The sequence below is a fragment of the Bubalus bubalis genome, chromosome 2 (genome assembly GCF_019923935.1).
Source record: "Bubalus bubalis isolate 160015118507 breed Murrah chromosome 2, NDDB_SH_1, whole genome shotgun sequence".
In the NCBI taxonomy this organism is placed as follows: domain Eukaryota; kingdom Metazoa; phylum Chordata; class Mammalia; order Artiodactyla; family Bovidae; genus Bubalus; species Bubalus bubalis.
The window spans coordinates 15,208,715-15,225,027 of record NC_059158.1 but is presented as its reverse complement, the minus strand read 5'-3'; the positions used below and the strand labels follow the sequence as shown (position 1 = coordinate 15,225,027).

Here is a 16,313-nt window from a genome sequence, read left to right as displayed (position 1 = left end):
AATTAACACACACCAGAAGGTCATGGCTTTCATTTTTATTTTTTTGTCTTTCCCATGAAATATAAAGACAGGTGATAAATTTCAAAGTATGTCAGTTACCTTAGAGTCATAAGAAAACAGAAGAGCAGTGAAAGAAAAGTTATGCAAATATCATAACCTGAATCTGATAACATCTTCTATTAGATAAGCGGAAACATTTGTAAACTCTTCAGAAAACTAAACAGGCATGCACCTAAAGTGAAGATTTACTTAGAAGACCTATTAAAATTTATTAAAGAGACTGAAATCACACAGAATTCTACAAACTCTTACCTTGAAAAGACTGTTTGGCTCTATCTACTAATTCATCAATTGGATAACTGGCCAAATTTCCTCTGGCGTGTTTAGTTTTGCAGTAGGTACAAGCATTGAGACACCTGTTCAAATGATAGCGATAAATACAGTTAAAACTTTTAAAGACACTTAACAGGGGAAAATATCCAAAATGTACACCAAAGTGCTGTTCTAGTATCATTTGCCAGTTTATAGAAGAGATATGAAAAATGAGTATCTACCAAGCTTCATATTTATTTCCACTAGGCACAGAAATCTGCAATTTGTAATTCTTTTAAGTTTCAACTATTCAAGTATGGTTGTACAAACCACATAATATAATTTCAAATGCACACATTAATACAGAACAAAGTTTATAAGTGCTTAAAATGGCTAATCTAAAAGAAAAAACATTCATAATTTTTAAACCAATGGAATTTGTCTATTATAAAACTAAAATTTATATATCAGTTATATAAACTGCATTATTCATAAATGAAAAAGTTTTAACTTTTAACTAATGATATAAGAATAAATCGGCAACATAAAATTCTCATAAGAAAATACATTCTTAATAATCTTCAGATAATATCTTCAACTCTTCGAAATCAGAAAGAAATATTAAAACAGGTTCAATGAATGCTCTTTGGGATTATATTCATCAAAGAAACCGAATGACAATATTAGTTTCAAAAAATTAAAAAATAGAATTATCTCCCAAAAAACCTGAGATAATAAAGCATTGTCTTTTAATAACGAAAATGTTGGTTCTACTCTTATAATTTAAAAAGTTTAAATACATTTTATTATAAAATTTAAAAAAAAATTACACATAATAAAAAATACTTTTGCCAAAAAGATAAGTCTCAGCAGCACTGAACGGAACAAAGAATAACATCTCTTCAAAGATTCAACTGCTATAATAAATAGCAAGGTTTTTAAAGACCATCACTAAGCAAATGTTTGAAAATTTCAAACTGAGAAAAATTAAACTTCTAATAATTACAAGTAGCCAATGTGTCATTCTGTTAATATATAATTTAAAAATATATAAAAATCATATAAATCATGAGGCAACAATGTAATGCTTAATTTATAATTATTTTTGCATGGAACTCTTGAGTAAAACAACACATTTGTTTTGGCAAGGATTTTTAACTTTTTAACAGACCACGCTCTCTTAAAAAACTAACATCACTTTCTTCCTAAGCCATTTACACACACACACAAATTGTGGTCTCTCATATGAATAGAGGTTCTGGTCCCCTAACTGTTACATGTCTTATCTTTTGAACTTTCATCTGTTCCATAATAAGGAAAAAAAGTAACTTTTTTTTTAAACTTCTGCTTGGAAGACTAGGGCTTCACTTGTGACTCAGCTGGTAAAGAATCCACCGAAGACCTGGGCTCGATCCCTGGGTTGGGAAGATCCCCTGGAGAAGGGAAAGGCTACCCACTCCAGTATTCTGGCCTGGAGAATTCCATGGACTGTGTAGTCCATTGGGTCGCAAAGAGTCGGATACGACTGAGCGACTTTCACTTTCACACTGTGGAAGACTAACTTCCTTTTGCTTAGCCCTGACTGAGCACCAGGCATTTTTCTAGACGTTGTACATACATTGTCCCATTTAACTCTTCTCAAATTGGGCGTTACTGTCTCCATCTTACAGATGCTTCGAAAAAGTTAGATAATACAGTTGATTCCACAGAAATACAAAGGAGCGTAAGATACCTCTGTGGCAACAACTACACACCAACTAGACAACCTAGAGTAAATAAAACCTCCTAGAAACACACAGCCCACCCGGACTAAATCATGATCCCGTTTACAACAGCATTGAAAACAATGAAATGCCGAGGAATACATTTAATCAAGAAGGTTAAAGATCTGCAGAATGAAAAGTTTAACACATTGATGAAACAAAATTTTTTTTAAAAGAGCAAAGCCAAAGGCAGCTCAATTCCTAATTTCAAATGATATTACACCCCACTCCAGTATTCTTGCCTGGAAAATCCCATGGACGGAGGAGCCTGGTAGGGGGCAGTCCATGGGGTCCCATAGAGTCGGACATGACTGAGCGACTTCACTTTCACTTTTCACGCATTGGAGAAGGAAATGGCAACCCACTCCAGTGTTCTTGCCTGGAGAATCCCAGGAACGGGGAAGCCTGGTGGGCTGCTGTCTACGGGGTCGCACAGAGTCGGACACGACTGAAGTGACTTAGCAGCAGCAGTGAAAAAACAGGCATATAGGCTAATGTAAAAGAACTGAGAGTCCAGGAATAAATTCATGAATATACAATCAACTAACATTTGACAAAAGAGCCAAGAATACTCAATACAGAAAAGACATTCTATTCAACAAATGGTGCTGGGAAAATTGAATATTCACTTGCAAAAGCACTTACTTTTATCACTGAGAAGAATTAATAGAAAATGAATTAAAGACTTAGATGTAAAACCATAAACCATGTAAATTACAAGTAAATGTAAAACCAGAAACCCCTAGAAGAAAACACAGGGAAAAAGTTCCTTGACATTGTTCTTAGCAATGATTTAATTTTGGATGACACCCAAAGCACAAATAACAGAAGCAAAAATAAACAAGCTGGACTACATCAAACGAAAAAGCTTCTGCACAGCAAAGGAAAACAATCAATGAAATGCAAAGGCAAACAACAGAACGGGGAAAAATATATGCAAACCACATATCTGATCCAAAATATATGATTGAATTTTTGATTCATAATATATGATTATTATTCCACATTTCCCTTCCGTTTAGTAACTCAGTCGTGTCAGACTCTTTGCAACCCCATGGACTACAGCACGCCAGGCCTTCCTGTCCATCACCAACTCCAGGAGTTCACCCAAACTCATGTCCTATGAGTCACTGATGCCATTCAACCATCTCATCCTCTGTCATCCCCTTCTCCTCCTGACCTCAATCTTTCCCAGCATCAGGGTCTTTTCCAATGGGTCAGCTCTTTGCATCAGGTGGCCAAAGTATTGGAGTCTCAGCTTCAGCATCAGTCCTTCCAATGAACACTCAGGAATGACCTCCTTTAGAATGGACTGGTTGGATCCCCTTCCAGTCCAAGGGACTCTCAAGAGTCTTCTCCAACACCACAGTTCAAAGCATCAATTCTTCTGTGCTTAGCTTTCTTCACAGTCCAACTCTCACATCCATACATGATTACTGGAAAAACCAGAGCTTTGACTGGATGGATCTTTGTTGGCTGCTTTTTAATATGCTGTCTAGGTTGGTCATAACCTTTCTTCCAAGGAGCAAGCGTCTTTTAATTTCATGGCTGCAATCACCATCTGCAGTGATTTTGGAGCACAAAAAATAGTCTGTCACTGTTTCCCCATCTGTTTGCCATGAAGTGATGGGACCAGATGCCATGATCTTAACTTTTCTGAATGTTGAGCTTTAAGCCAACTTTTCACTCTCCTCTTTCCCTTTCATCAACAGGCTCTTTAGTTCTTCTCCACCTTCTACCATAAGGGTGGTGTCATCTGCATATCTGAGGTTATTGATATTTCTTCCGGCAATCTTGATTACAGCTTGTGCTTCTTCCAGCCCAGCATTTCTCATGATGTACTCTGCACAGAAGTTAAATAAGCAGGGTGACAATATACAGCCTTGATGTACTCCTTTGCCTATCTGGAACCAGTCTGTTGTTCCATGTCCAGTTCTAACTGTTGCTTCCTGACCCGCATACAGGTTTCTCAAGAGGCAGGTCAGGTGGTCTGGTATTCCCATCTCTTTCAGAATTTTCCACAGTTTGTTGTGATAAGTCAAAGTCAAAGGCTTTGGCATAGCCAATAAAGCAGAAATAGATGTTTTTCTGGAACTTTCTTGCTTTTTTGATGATCCAGCAGATGTTGACAATTTGATCTCTGGTTCCTCTGCCTTTTGTAAAATGAGCTTGAACATCTGGAAATTCATGATTCACGTATTGTTGAAGCCTGGCTTGGAGAATTTTGAGCATTACTTTACTAGCATGTGAGATGAGTGCAATTGTGTGGTAGTTTGAGCATTCTTTGGCATTGCCTTTCTTTGGGATTGGAATGAAAACTGACATTTTCCATAATAAGAGATTCATAATATCTGATTTGGGGTTAATATTATAGATATAAAAATTCTCATATAGCTCAATAAATAATAATCGAATATTAAGATGGCCGAACACTATGACTAGACGTTTCTCAAAATACAATACTCAAGTGGTCAACAGTCACAGGAAAAGATACTCAAGATTACTAATCATCAAGGAAATGTAAATGAAAACCACAATGAGATATCACCTCACCCCTGTTAGAATGGCTCTTATCAAAAAAACAAGAGTTGACAGCACCTGACATAAGGTAGCTTGTGCACTACTGGCAGGAATATAAACTGGTATTGCTAGCATGAAAAACATTATAGAGGTTCCTCAGAAAACTAAAAATAGAATTATCATATGATCCAGCAATTCCATTTCTGGGTATATCTCCAAAGGAGATGAAATCACTGTCTCAAAGAGCTACGCACAACCTCATTTTTCATGGCAGAATTACCTACAACAGCCAAACATGGAAAACAACCTGTTTCTTCAACAAAGACATGAATGAAGAAAATATGATACATTTATATAAGGGATATTACTCAGTCATTAAAAACATGGAAAAACTGCCATTTACACCAATATGAATGGCTCTTGAGGGCATTATGTGAAGTGAAATAAGTCAGCCAGAAAATGAAAAATACTGTATGATCTCATTTTTATGTGAAACTCAAAACCAAACAAACAAAAGCAAAACAAAAAACAAATTCATAGAAACAAAAGATTGTTGGTTGCCAGAGGGTGGGATTTGTGAGAGGTGGGGGAAAACAGTGAAGGTGGCCTAAAGGTACAAAATTCTAGTTATAAAATAAATTCTGGGGGTGTAATGTACAGCATGATGACTACAGTTACCAATACTCTATTGTGTATCTGAACAGCAGTAAGAAAAGAGAATTGAGAAGTTCTCATTGCAAGAAAAATCTGTAATTATATAAAAGCAGGAATATTAACTTAATGTGGCAAACATTTCACAATATATACATGTATCGAATATTTATGCTTTCTATCTTAAGCTCATAAAATGTTATATGTCAATTATATCTCGGTGAAACTGTGGCGGCAGTGTAGGGGGAGCGGAATCAGGTAAGTGGCTTGTTCAAGACATCTAACAACTAAAATTCAAAACACAAGTCCATCAAATTTCAAATTCCCTCCTACTGCCATACCAAGCTGCCTCCCCAGAATAAATACATATCAGATATCCTCTGTGTGCATGCTAAGTTTCTTTAGTCATGTCTGACTCTTCGCAACCCTATGGACTGCAGCCCCCCAGGCACCTCTGTTCATGGGATTCTCCAGCCAAGAATACAGGAATGGATTGCCATGACCTTCTCCAGGGGATCTTCCTGACCCGGGGATCAAACCCGCATCTGTTACATCTCCCACCTTGGCAGGTGGGTTCTTTACCATTAGTGCCACCTGGGAAGTCCATCAAATACCTAGCTACAGACAAATGCAGATAAGATACAATAAGGCAAGCATCATCTGACATGAGATATAAAGTGATGCAGCACAGATATTCAAAGACACAGCTAGTACTCTTCATCTTGTGTATGGAAAAATGAAAGTGAAGTCACTCAGTCGTGTCTGACTCTTTGCGACCCTGTGGACTGTAGCCTGCCAGGCTCCTCCATCCATGGGATTTTCAAAGCAAGAGGACTAAAGTGGGTTGCCATTTCCTTCTCCAGTGGATCGTTCCAACCCAGGGATCAAACCCAGGTCTCCTACATTGTAGCAGACTCTTTACCATCTGAGCCACTAGGGAAGTCCTCTTGTGTGTGTAATTATTTGTCTGAAACCTGTTTCTCGTTCATTCTTTGGAAATCTCAGGCTAGTCTTCCTGTCCGTCCACTGGCCCAAACTAGTTATTTCACCCTTGTTTACAAGAGTTCTATTTTTACCCTACAGCTGCTCTGTAGCAGAATGTGTCACTTTCTTGGTTTTGCCGTGGTTTTTAAATTCTACAGCTAAGGTCTCTCTGGCCCTCTCCTCAGTGCCTCCATGATGGACTTGATGCTGTACACCCCACATTTATTTATCCAGGATCCCTCTGCCATTCACTCAAGTTGAACCAGCGAAAATGCTCTCTCTACCCCCTGATACTACTTACCCTGATCTATTTCTCCAGACCCATTATCTTATTTCTCCTACCCCCAATGCAGAGCTCCATAAATTAAGTAGACAATCTCGATAAAAGCAGATACTATTTCTAACTTGGGCTATTTCTTAGAAGTAACTTTCTTAAGGGATACTAGCCTAGAGGAGGGAAAGGAAAACAGAAGGGAAAAATGCATTTTAAGTATTTATAATATAAATGAATTAACACACATAAAACACTTAGAATACTGCCGGCACCTAGTTAAGTGATCAGTAAGTACTGGTCAGTGGTTGTTCACTGTGACCATCCTCAACAATTCTGTAAGGAAATCATTATGCACCATTATGTTCCAGGAATACTGACCTTCTGGAACTGACGCGTTGCTGAGAGGTTGACTTCAATCAACTATGGAAACCAAATCATGTTTTCCCTACTGGCTCACTTAATAAAGGTGGGAATGTACTCCCCATGGAAAACCAATTAGGAAAATGGACTAAAACATTTAAATAAAACAAGGTGACTGATACTCAGAAACATTTATAATAATCAAAACAAGGCAGTAAGTATAAATGTTACATTAAGATACTAAACTGCTCCCTCCAGAGTTAATCAGAGTTGTTGATGTGATGTATTTTTGAAGTTCTAAACTCTTCATTGTATAAGATAGGTTCATCCCTATCTGCAGTTACCACAATAATACCTATTATTATTTAAATAAAGTGAAAATTTCTATGGAGAGTATTTCTTAAGCATGTTAAAACAGCACTAATCAAGCACTAAGTCTGCTGTCTTACATTTAAAAAGGAGAGAGGTTTGTTACAATACACAGGAAAAATAGCCAATGCAAAATCAGAAAACAGTGAGATATTTGATGCTCTTTGGTTTAAAAACAATCTTCTCAATGACCAGGAATTATGATGACCGATCATTTCCACACGACAAGCCTCCAACAAAATAGATTCATCACAGAAACCTTTCATAGTTTCAGTTATCTGTAAACAATTAAGTAATTGTTTAAGAGTAAGAACACTGAGCCTGTTTCTTTAACTGTGAGAAAACAAAAGATCTTTGAGGGTTGACTGTTGAAAGCCAAAACCAGAAAGAGATGGCCGTTGAACTGTAAGGAAGAAGCAAAATCCTGAACAGACATACCCTGTTATCACAGAAGGGTAAAGCTAGCACACTCCACCTACCCATCTTTGTACAGGTTGTTAGATGGCCAAACGCCAAGAAATAACTGAAAACCTCAAAAGCAGAGGCAGACCAGGCATTTAATTTAGCAGTATAACTCAAGTCTTGAAAAACATCTATGGTGTAATAGTTTTACATTATAGAAATGAAACAAATAAAATAATGAATTTTCACAATTAAAAATTTAAAATTATCAAAAAAATATTTCAAAGGGTTCAAATGTATAACATGCTAATTTGATACCTAAACCACATACAGTGAATGAAAATTAAAAGTTTTAATACATTAGGCTTTTTCTTTTAAAGAGCATCTTCTGATATCACAAGCTTTAGAATGACTTAAAAATCAGAGTTATATTTTTAAAAATTCACCTATACTGATATCTCTTTGTTTAAGGGGAGAAAAAATTATGTGACTTAGGATTCTGTTTCTGCTTGTGGACAAAGATGATTTTAAATATGCAAAAACTATTATTTTTAACAATAACATTAACACTTCAAACTAACATTCTGTGTCATTCACATACTGTAATTCTTATTTATTTTTAATCAGTTGACAGAGCATCATCTTTCTCAAAGCTTCAAATTTTACAAAATAAGTACTCTGTAAACCAAAACCTTGGAAAAATCACATTGTGCCTTTCCATATGGAACCCTCATGAAGCAAAGAAAAAACAAAAACTCAAGAAACAAAAAGATTCACACACTGCAGGCTGTGCCAGACTTGATTGTTAAATATAGTCTATTGTGAACCCTAATCATGGTTTTTAAAGTATTCAAGAGTACTTCCAGGAAAATTACAAACTTTTTGATCTTTTAAACAAATCCAAAGATACTCTTTAGCAGCAAAATCTGATTGGAGCTTCAAATGATAATTCCTGTTTGCCAAGAACAAAATCCTGAACAAGCAAAGGAAAAAATAACATACCTGAAAAACTAGAATATATCCTAAATTCTTTAAGCTTCCTATGGACATGGAACAACAGACTGGTTCCAAATCGGGAAAGGAGTACATCAAGGCTATATATTGTCACCCTGCTTATTTAACTTACATGCAGAGTACATCATGCGAAATACTGGGCTGGATGAAGCACAAGCTGGAATCAAGATTGCCAGGAGAAATATCAATAACTTCAGATACACAGATGACACCACCCTTATGACAGAAGGTGAAGAAGAACTAAAGAGCCTCTTGATGAAAGTCAAAGAGGAGAGTGAAAAAGCTGGCTTAAAGCTCAACATTCAGAAAACTAAGATCATGGCATCCAGTACCATCATTTCATGGAAAATAGATGGGGAAAAAATGGAAACAGAGATAGACTTAATTTTGGGGGCCTCCAAAATCACTGCAGATGGTGACTGCAGCCATGAAATTAAAAGACACTTGCTCCTTGGAAAAGCTATGACCAACCTATCAGATCAGATCAGTCGCTCAGTCGTGTCCGACTCTTTGCGACCCCATGAATCGCAGCATGCCAGGCCTCCCTATCCATCACCAACTCCCAGAATTCACTCAGACTCACGTCCATCGAGTCAGTGATGCCATCCAGCCATCTCATCCTCTGTCATCCCCTTCTCCTCCTGCCCCCAATCCCTCCCAGCATCAGAGTCTTTTCCAATGAGTCAACTCTTTACATGAGGTGGCCAAAGTACTTGAGTTTCAGCTTTAGCATCATTCCTTCCAAAGAAATCCCAGGGCTGATCTCCTTCAGAATGGACTGGTTGGATCTCCTTGCAGTCCAAGGGACTCTCAAGACTCTTCTCCAACACCACAGTTCAAAAGCATCAATTCTTCAGCGCTCAGCCTTCTTCACAGTCCAACTCTCACATCCATACATGACCACAGGAAAAACCATAGCCTTGACTAGACGAACCTTTGTTGGCAAAGTAATGTCTCTGCTTTTGAATATGCTATCTAGGTTGGTCATAACTTTCCTTCCAAGGAGTAAGCGTCTTTTAATTTCATGGCTGCAGTCACCATCTGCAGTGATTTTGGAGCCCAGAAAAATAAAGTCTGACACTGTTTCCACTGTTTCCCCATCTATTTCCCATGAAGTGGTGGGATTGGATGCCATGATCTTCATTTTCTGAATGTTGAGTTTTAAGCCAACTTTTTCACTCTCCTCTTTCACTTTCATCAAGAGGCTTTTTTTAGTTCCTCTTCACTTTCTGCCATAAGGGTGATGTCATGACCAACCTATACAGCATATTAAAAAGCACAGACATTACTTTACCAACAAAGGTCCATCTAGTCAAAGATATGGTTTTTCCAGCAGTCAGGTATGGATGTGAGAGTTGGACTATAAAGAAAGCTGAGCGCTGAAGAATTGATGCTTTTGAACTGTGGTGTTGGAGAAGGTTCTTGAGAGTCCCTTGAACTGCAAGGAGATCAAACCATTAAATCCCAAAGGAAATCAGTCCTGAATATTCATTGGAAGGACTGATGCTGAAAGCTGAAACTCCAATACTTTGGCCACCTGATGCAAAGAACCAACTCATTGGAAAAGACCCTGATGCTGGGAAAGAGTGAAGGAAGGAAGAGAAGGGGATGACAGAGGATGAGATAATTGGATGGTATCACTGACACAATGCGCATGAAGTTTCAGTAGGTCTGGGAGTTGGTGATGGACAGGGAGGTCTGGATGAAAGAAGGCCTGCAGTCCATGGGCTCGCAAAGATTTGGACACGACTGAGTGACTGAACTGAACTGATGGCCAGAGCTCCTCCCATGGAACAAATCTCTCCACTTGAGTTTCTGCCTCCATATCCAGTCCTACTCCAAAATTTCATTGTACTGCTGCTTCTGTCTTTAACTGTAATTGTACCCTTTGCCAGAGAAGGCACTGGCGACCCACTCCAGTACTCTTGCCTGGAAAATCCCATGGACGGAGGAGCCTGGTAGGCTGCAGTCCATGGGGTCGCTAAGAGTTGGGCACGACTGAGCAACTTCACTTTCACTTTTCACTTTCATGCATTGGAGAAGGATACGGCAACCCACTCCAGTGTTCTTGCCTGGAGAATCCCAGGGATGGGAGCCTCGTGGGCTGCCGTCTATGGGGTCGCACAGAATCGGACACGACTGAAGCGACTTAGCAGCAGCAGCAGCAGTACCCTTTGCAATTACAGGGGTTGGGATAGAAGGGTCTGGGAGCACAGCTGCTAACCTTTCTTCTATTTGTCCTAAATTAAAAAACAACTGCAACTACATGTTTTCCTTATCCTACTCCCATTAGCTGCTGTTCTACATCTTTTGCTTCAAGGAGTTGTGTCAATGTATTTAAACTCTGTACCCTTATTTCTCATTTCTTTTACCTGAAAGATATCTTTATCATCATCGTCAATCAATCTCCATAAAAGTCAACACAAGCTTTAAAATCTTCTGGGGTGGGGAAGCGCTATTAAGAGTAAAAGATGGTTGTGGAATGCTTGCCAGGCACTCAGCCATACAATAATTTTATACTAATTGTTTCATTTATCTTTGCAACAATCTTGGTATAAGTATCATTATTCCTACTTTCATACAGGAAACTGAGGTTGAAAAGGATTAAAAAATTTGTCCAAATTTGCATAGATGGCCAAGTGGAAGATGCAATCGATCTTATCGGAAATTCCTGTATCATGGATTGTACTCTACTACTCATGAGATACAATAAATTAGGTAAGAACACATGATTGTTGGAGAGGATTCAGATGAGATGGCAGAGTGGGAAGCTCTAGGAATCTGTCTCCCCACCTAGACAACAACTGCACTGGCAGAATCTGCCTGGTGTAACTATTTTGGAATTCTGGAGTCTGCTGAAGGCTAGCAACTTCCAGGGGAAGATTTGAATGCAAACTGCCCAACAACAACAGAATAAACATGGGACATTCTCCAGGACAGACCAGATGTTAGACTGCAATTTAAGACTCCAAATATTTTAAAAGATTGGTATCACACAGAGTTTCTTCTCAGACCACAAGAGAATGAAGTCAGAGGTAAGTAACAAAAAAGGAGAGGAAAATTCACAATATTGTGGAAATCAAACAACACATTTGTAAATAACCTATGAATCAAAAAAGAAACCACAAAAGAGAAATTAGAAAACAATTAGATATGAACGAGAACAACCACTGCACACCAAAAGTTATGGGGTGCAGATAAAGGAGTACTATGGGGAAATTTCATAGCTAGCTAAAAACACTTAAAAAAAAAAACCACTCATATTGATACTCAACTTTACAATGTAAGTAAACAGAAAAAGAAGAATAAACTAAAGTCAAGACTAGCAGAAGGAAGGAAATAAAGATTTGAGAAAAGATAGAGAATAGAAAAACAAAAGAGAAAATCAATAAAACCAAAAGTTGATTCCTCAAAAAGATTAATAAAAATGACAAACCTTTAGCTAGATTAAAAAAAAAAAAGAGGAGACTAATTAGTATAATCAGAAATGAAAGTGGGCCATTATTACTAACTCTACAGATATTAAAAGGATTATAAGAGTGACATGAACAATTGTACACCAACAAATTGAATTTCCCAGTTGCTATGAACAGATATCTGAAAATAAAAATACTATTCAGACTAAATAGGCTTCCCCGGTGGCTCAGACAGTGAAGATCTGCCTGCAATGCAGAAAACCTGGGTTGGGAAGATCCCCTGGCGGAGGATATGGCAAACCACTCCAGGATTCTTGCCTGGAGAATCCCACGGACAAAGAAGCCTAGCAGGTTACAGTCTGCGGGGTGCAAAAATCAGACATGACTAAGCGACTAAGCACATACATATCCAGACTAAATCAGGAAGAAATAGAAAATGTGAATATACCTGTAACTAGTCCAGAGCTTGGATCAGTAATCAAAAATCTCTCAACATACAAAAGCTTTGAAGCTGATTACTTTGCTGGTGAATTCTATCAAACATTTAGAGAAGAACTAATAATAATTCCTCTCTAGCTTTTTTGAAAACTGAAGAAAAGGGAATATTTTCCAACTCATTCTCTCAGAGCAAAATTACCCTAACACTCAAATCATACAAAACCACTGAAAGAGAAGGAAATCACAGAAAAGGAGAAGGAAATCCCTTGTGAACATCCTCAATAAACTAGCTGCTAGCAAACAGAATTCAGCAGCACATTACAAGAATTATATAGTACGGCCAACTGGGATTTACTGCTGAAATGCAAGGATGTTTCAGCAATGTGAATTGATCAACATAATATGCTATATCAACAGAATGAAAGAGGAAAAAAAAACATGATGTCAGTTGATGAAGAGAAAGCATTTGACAGGGTTCAACATCTTTTCAATATAAAAACAATCAACGCATTAGAAACAGAAACTTGCTCAACATAAAAAAAAAAAAACACCCATGTATGAAAAACTCACAAAGAACATCATGTGCAGTGATTAAACTGAAAGTTTTTCCTCTAAGATGAGCAACAAGTCATGGATGCCTACTTTCACCACTTCAAATCAACATAATACTGCAAGTTTTAGCCTGATCAATTAGGCAACTAAAAGAAAGAAGGGACATCGAAATTAGGAAAAAGAAGTAAAATCATCTCTGCATATGATTCCATTTACAATAACAACAAAAAGAATAAAATACCTACAAATTAACTGAACCAAAGTGCTGTAAAGTCTTTTGCATTGAAAACTACAACACTGCTGTAAGAAACTGAAGACAGAAAAATACAAATACACATCAATTTAGATTAGAAAACTTAGTATCATTAAACTGTCAATGTTACCCATAGATAATAAATAAAACATAAATAAATGTGAATAGACCTCATGTTAGATTAGAAAACCTAATATTAAAATGTCAATATTGTCCATAATGATCTAAAGATTCAATGCAATCCATTAAAAAAAAAAAAAGACTCCAATGACATTTTTTGTAGGAATAGAAAAGCCTATCCCAAAATTTATATAAAATATCAAGGTAGCCCAAACAGCCAAAACAATCTTGAACAAAACGGAAAGACTAGAGGATTCACAGTTCCTGATTTCAAAACTTTCTATAAAGCTACATTAAAACAGTATGGTACTGACATAAACACAGACATGTCAATTAGTGGAAGAAAACAGAGAGCCTCAAAATAAACCCTCATGTATTCGGTCAAAGGATTTTCACAAAAGAGTAAAGATCACTTTTTCAACAAATGATGCTGGGAAAACTAGATATCCATACACAAAAGTGAAGTTGGACCCTTACCTGAAATGATATACAAAACTTAACTCAAATGGATCAAGGACCTATATGCAAGACCTAAAACAATAAACTTCTTAGAAAAAAACAAAGGACAAAAGCTTCACAACATTGGATTTGGCAATAATTTCTTGGATCCGACATCAAAGTCACAGACAATGTAAGAAAACAGACAAAGGACTTCAGGAAAAGTTCTTAATTTTTTGCATCAAAAGACATTGTCAACAGAGTAAAAGAGCAACCCACAGAATTGGAGATAATATCTGACAACTAAATACCTGATAAAAGATGATGTCCAGAATATACAGAGAACTTCAAAATCTCAGTAACAACAAAAACAACAACCCAATTCAAAAATGTGCAAAGGACTCGAACAGACATTTCTCCAAGAAGATATATGAATGACTAATGTCTGTGCTTAGTCACTGAGCTGTGTTCAACTCTTTGCAACCCCATGGACTGTAAAAAGTATCCCCTGCCAGGGGGATTCTCCAGGCAAGAATACTGAAGTGGACCACCATGCTCTGCCCCAGGGGATCTTCCCAAATGAGGGATTGAAACCCAGCTTTCCTGCATTGCAGGTGGATTCTTTACCGCCTGAGCCACCAGGGAAGCCCAAGAACACCACAGTGGGTAGCCTATCCCTTCTCCAGGGGAACTACCCGATCCAGGAATCAAACCAGGGTCTTCTGCATTGGAGGCGGATTCTTTACCAGCTGAGCTACCAAGGAAGCCCTACAAATGACCAAAAGAAGGACATGACAAGATACTTAAACCACTAAAGAAATAAAAGTCAAAACTCCAATGAAATACTAATTCACACCAATTAGGATGGCTATTACTAAAATAACAAAACAAAACCAAAAAACAAATGTTGAAGTATTTGTGGAGAAACCAGGATCCTTGGGCACTGGTGGAAGTGTAAAATGGTACAGCCACTGTGGAAAACAGTATGGTGCTTCCTCAGAAAAGTAAAAGTACATTACCATATGATCCAGCAATTCCACTTCGAGAGCTATATTGGAAAGAATTGGCAGTTCTATTTTTAGTTTTTTGAGGAACATAGATACTTTTCTCCATAGTAGAGGTAACAATTTACATTCCCAACAACAGTGTAGGAGGGTTCCCTTTTCTCCACACCCTCTCCAGCTCTGCCTGTAGACTTTTTGATGATGGCCATTCTGATCGGTGTTAGGTGATATCACATTATAGTTTTGACTCACATTTCTCTGATAATTAGTGATGCTGAGCATCTTTTCATGTGCTTTTTGGCCATGTGCATGCCTTCTTTGGTCAATGACAACCTTTAGAATTGAAGATGGATAAATGAAAAAAGCAGAAAAAAAAAGATTTTTACTGAATATTAGCCTAAATCAAGTAAAATGCCAACTGATACAAACATAGAATATAATTAATAAGCAACAATAAAAATCACCAGCTGGATTTCCAAATGTGTTCTATTTGTAGCTAGTGGCTTACTCCCTGGGGGATACACTTCGACACCCATAACAGCAACAACTGTTTTCTGAATGTGTTTACCAAAACATATGGTGAAAGATGAGCAAATCCTGACAATCATAAAGCACATACTTTTCCAAATTTTTCTTTTATTCCATCTACATTGTTACTTTTAATTTTATAAAACAATGACAGCAGTACAAACAAATAAGTTAAGCTTATTAACTCTCTCTCAGTGGAGATAGCTGTAGTCATCAAGTAATACTGACTAGTGAAGCAAAAACAACTGATTGGCCAAAGTGACTATGTGCAGCAGATGTGGATTAACTTACATATGTCCAAGCTGAAAAAGAAACAGGGACTCTGATGGCAACTACTTATCTGCTAACAGAGTAATAAGACATTTGACTTACAAAGTGTGTGTAAATCATATATATATATATGTGTGTGTGTGTGTGTGTGTGTGTGTATATATATATATGATAAGGTCAAAAAAGCAGTAATGAATACTCTTTTAAGGTAATGTAATCAAATACATATACACCTGTATGTAAGGCACAGATGTGCAAGTACACAGACATACACACAGAGAATTCTGCCACTTTCACTACTAAATACTCACTGCATCTCTGAGTTTGTTTTGGGGTTTGATTTTTTTTTTTTTTAGATACAGACAACTGGTCGCTTTCCAAACATACTGTATCAGAATCTACAAGAATGGAACCAAGGCATACGCATTTGTAAAAACTGGTACTATTTTTATATGCCTGAATTGAGGCCAAATTTACTTGGTGACATTAGAAATAACAATTTATTTCGTGTGGCTAAATAGTTAACATATTTGCTAATGTTATCTGCTATTAAGGAAAACTGAAGCTTCACTTCCAAATATTCTAATGGATAACATATGAGAAGTAATCTCTAGCAACACTTATCTAAGGGTTAATCTCCTCAAA

At 37.2% G+C, this 16,313-nt stretch overlaps 1 protein-coding gene across 11 annotated transcripts in view; it reads right to left on the bottom strand.

Moving 5' to 3' along the window:
- The window catches only part of CDKAL1 (CDK5 regulatory subunit associated protein 1 like 1), a 617,913-nt gene that overhangs the window by 333,740 nt on the left and 267,860 nt on the right, over positions 1–16,313 (bottom strand). For all 11 annotated transcript variants that reach the window (XM_045162607.1, XM_045162600.1, XM_045162601.1 and 8 more), the window contains one exon: positions 313–416. In XM_045162607.1, coding sequence (XP_045018542.1) covers positions 313–416 — 104 coding nt within the window. The remainder of the gene's footprint in view (positions 1–312; positions 417–16,313) is intronic.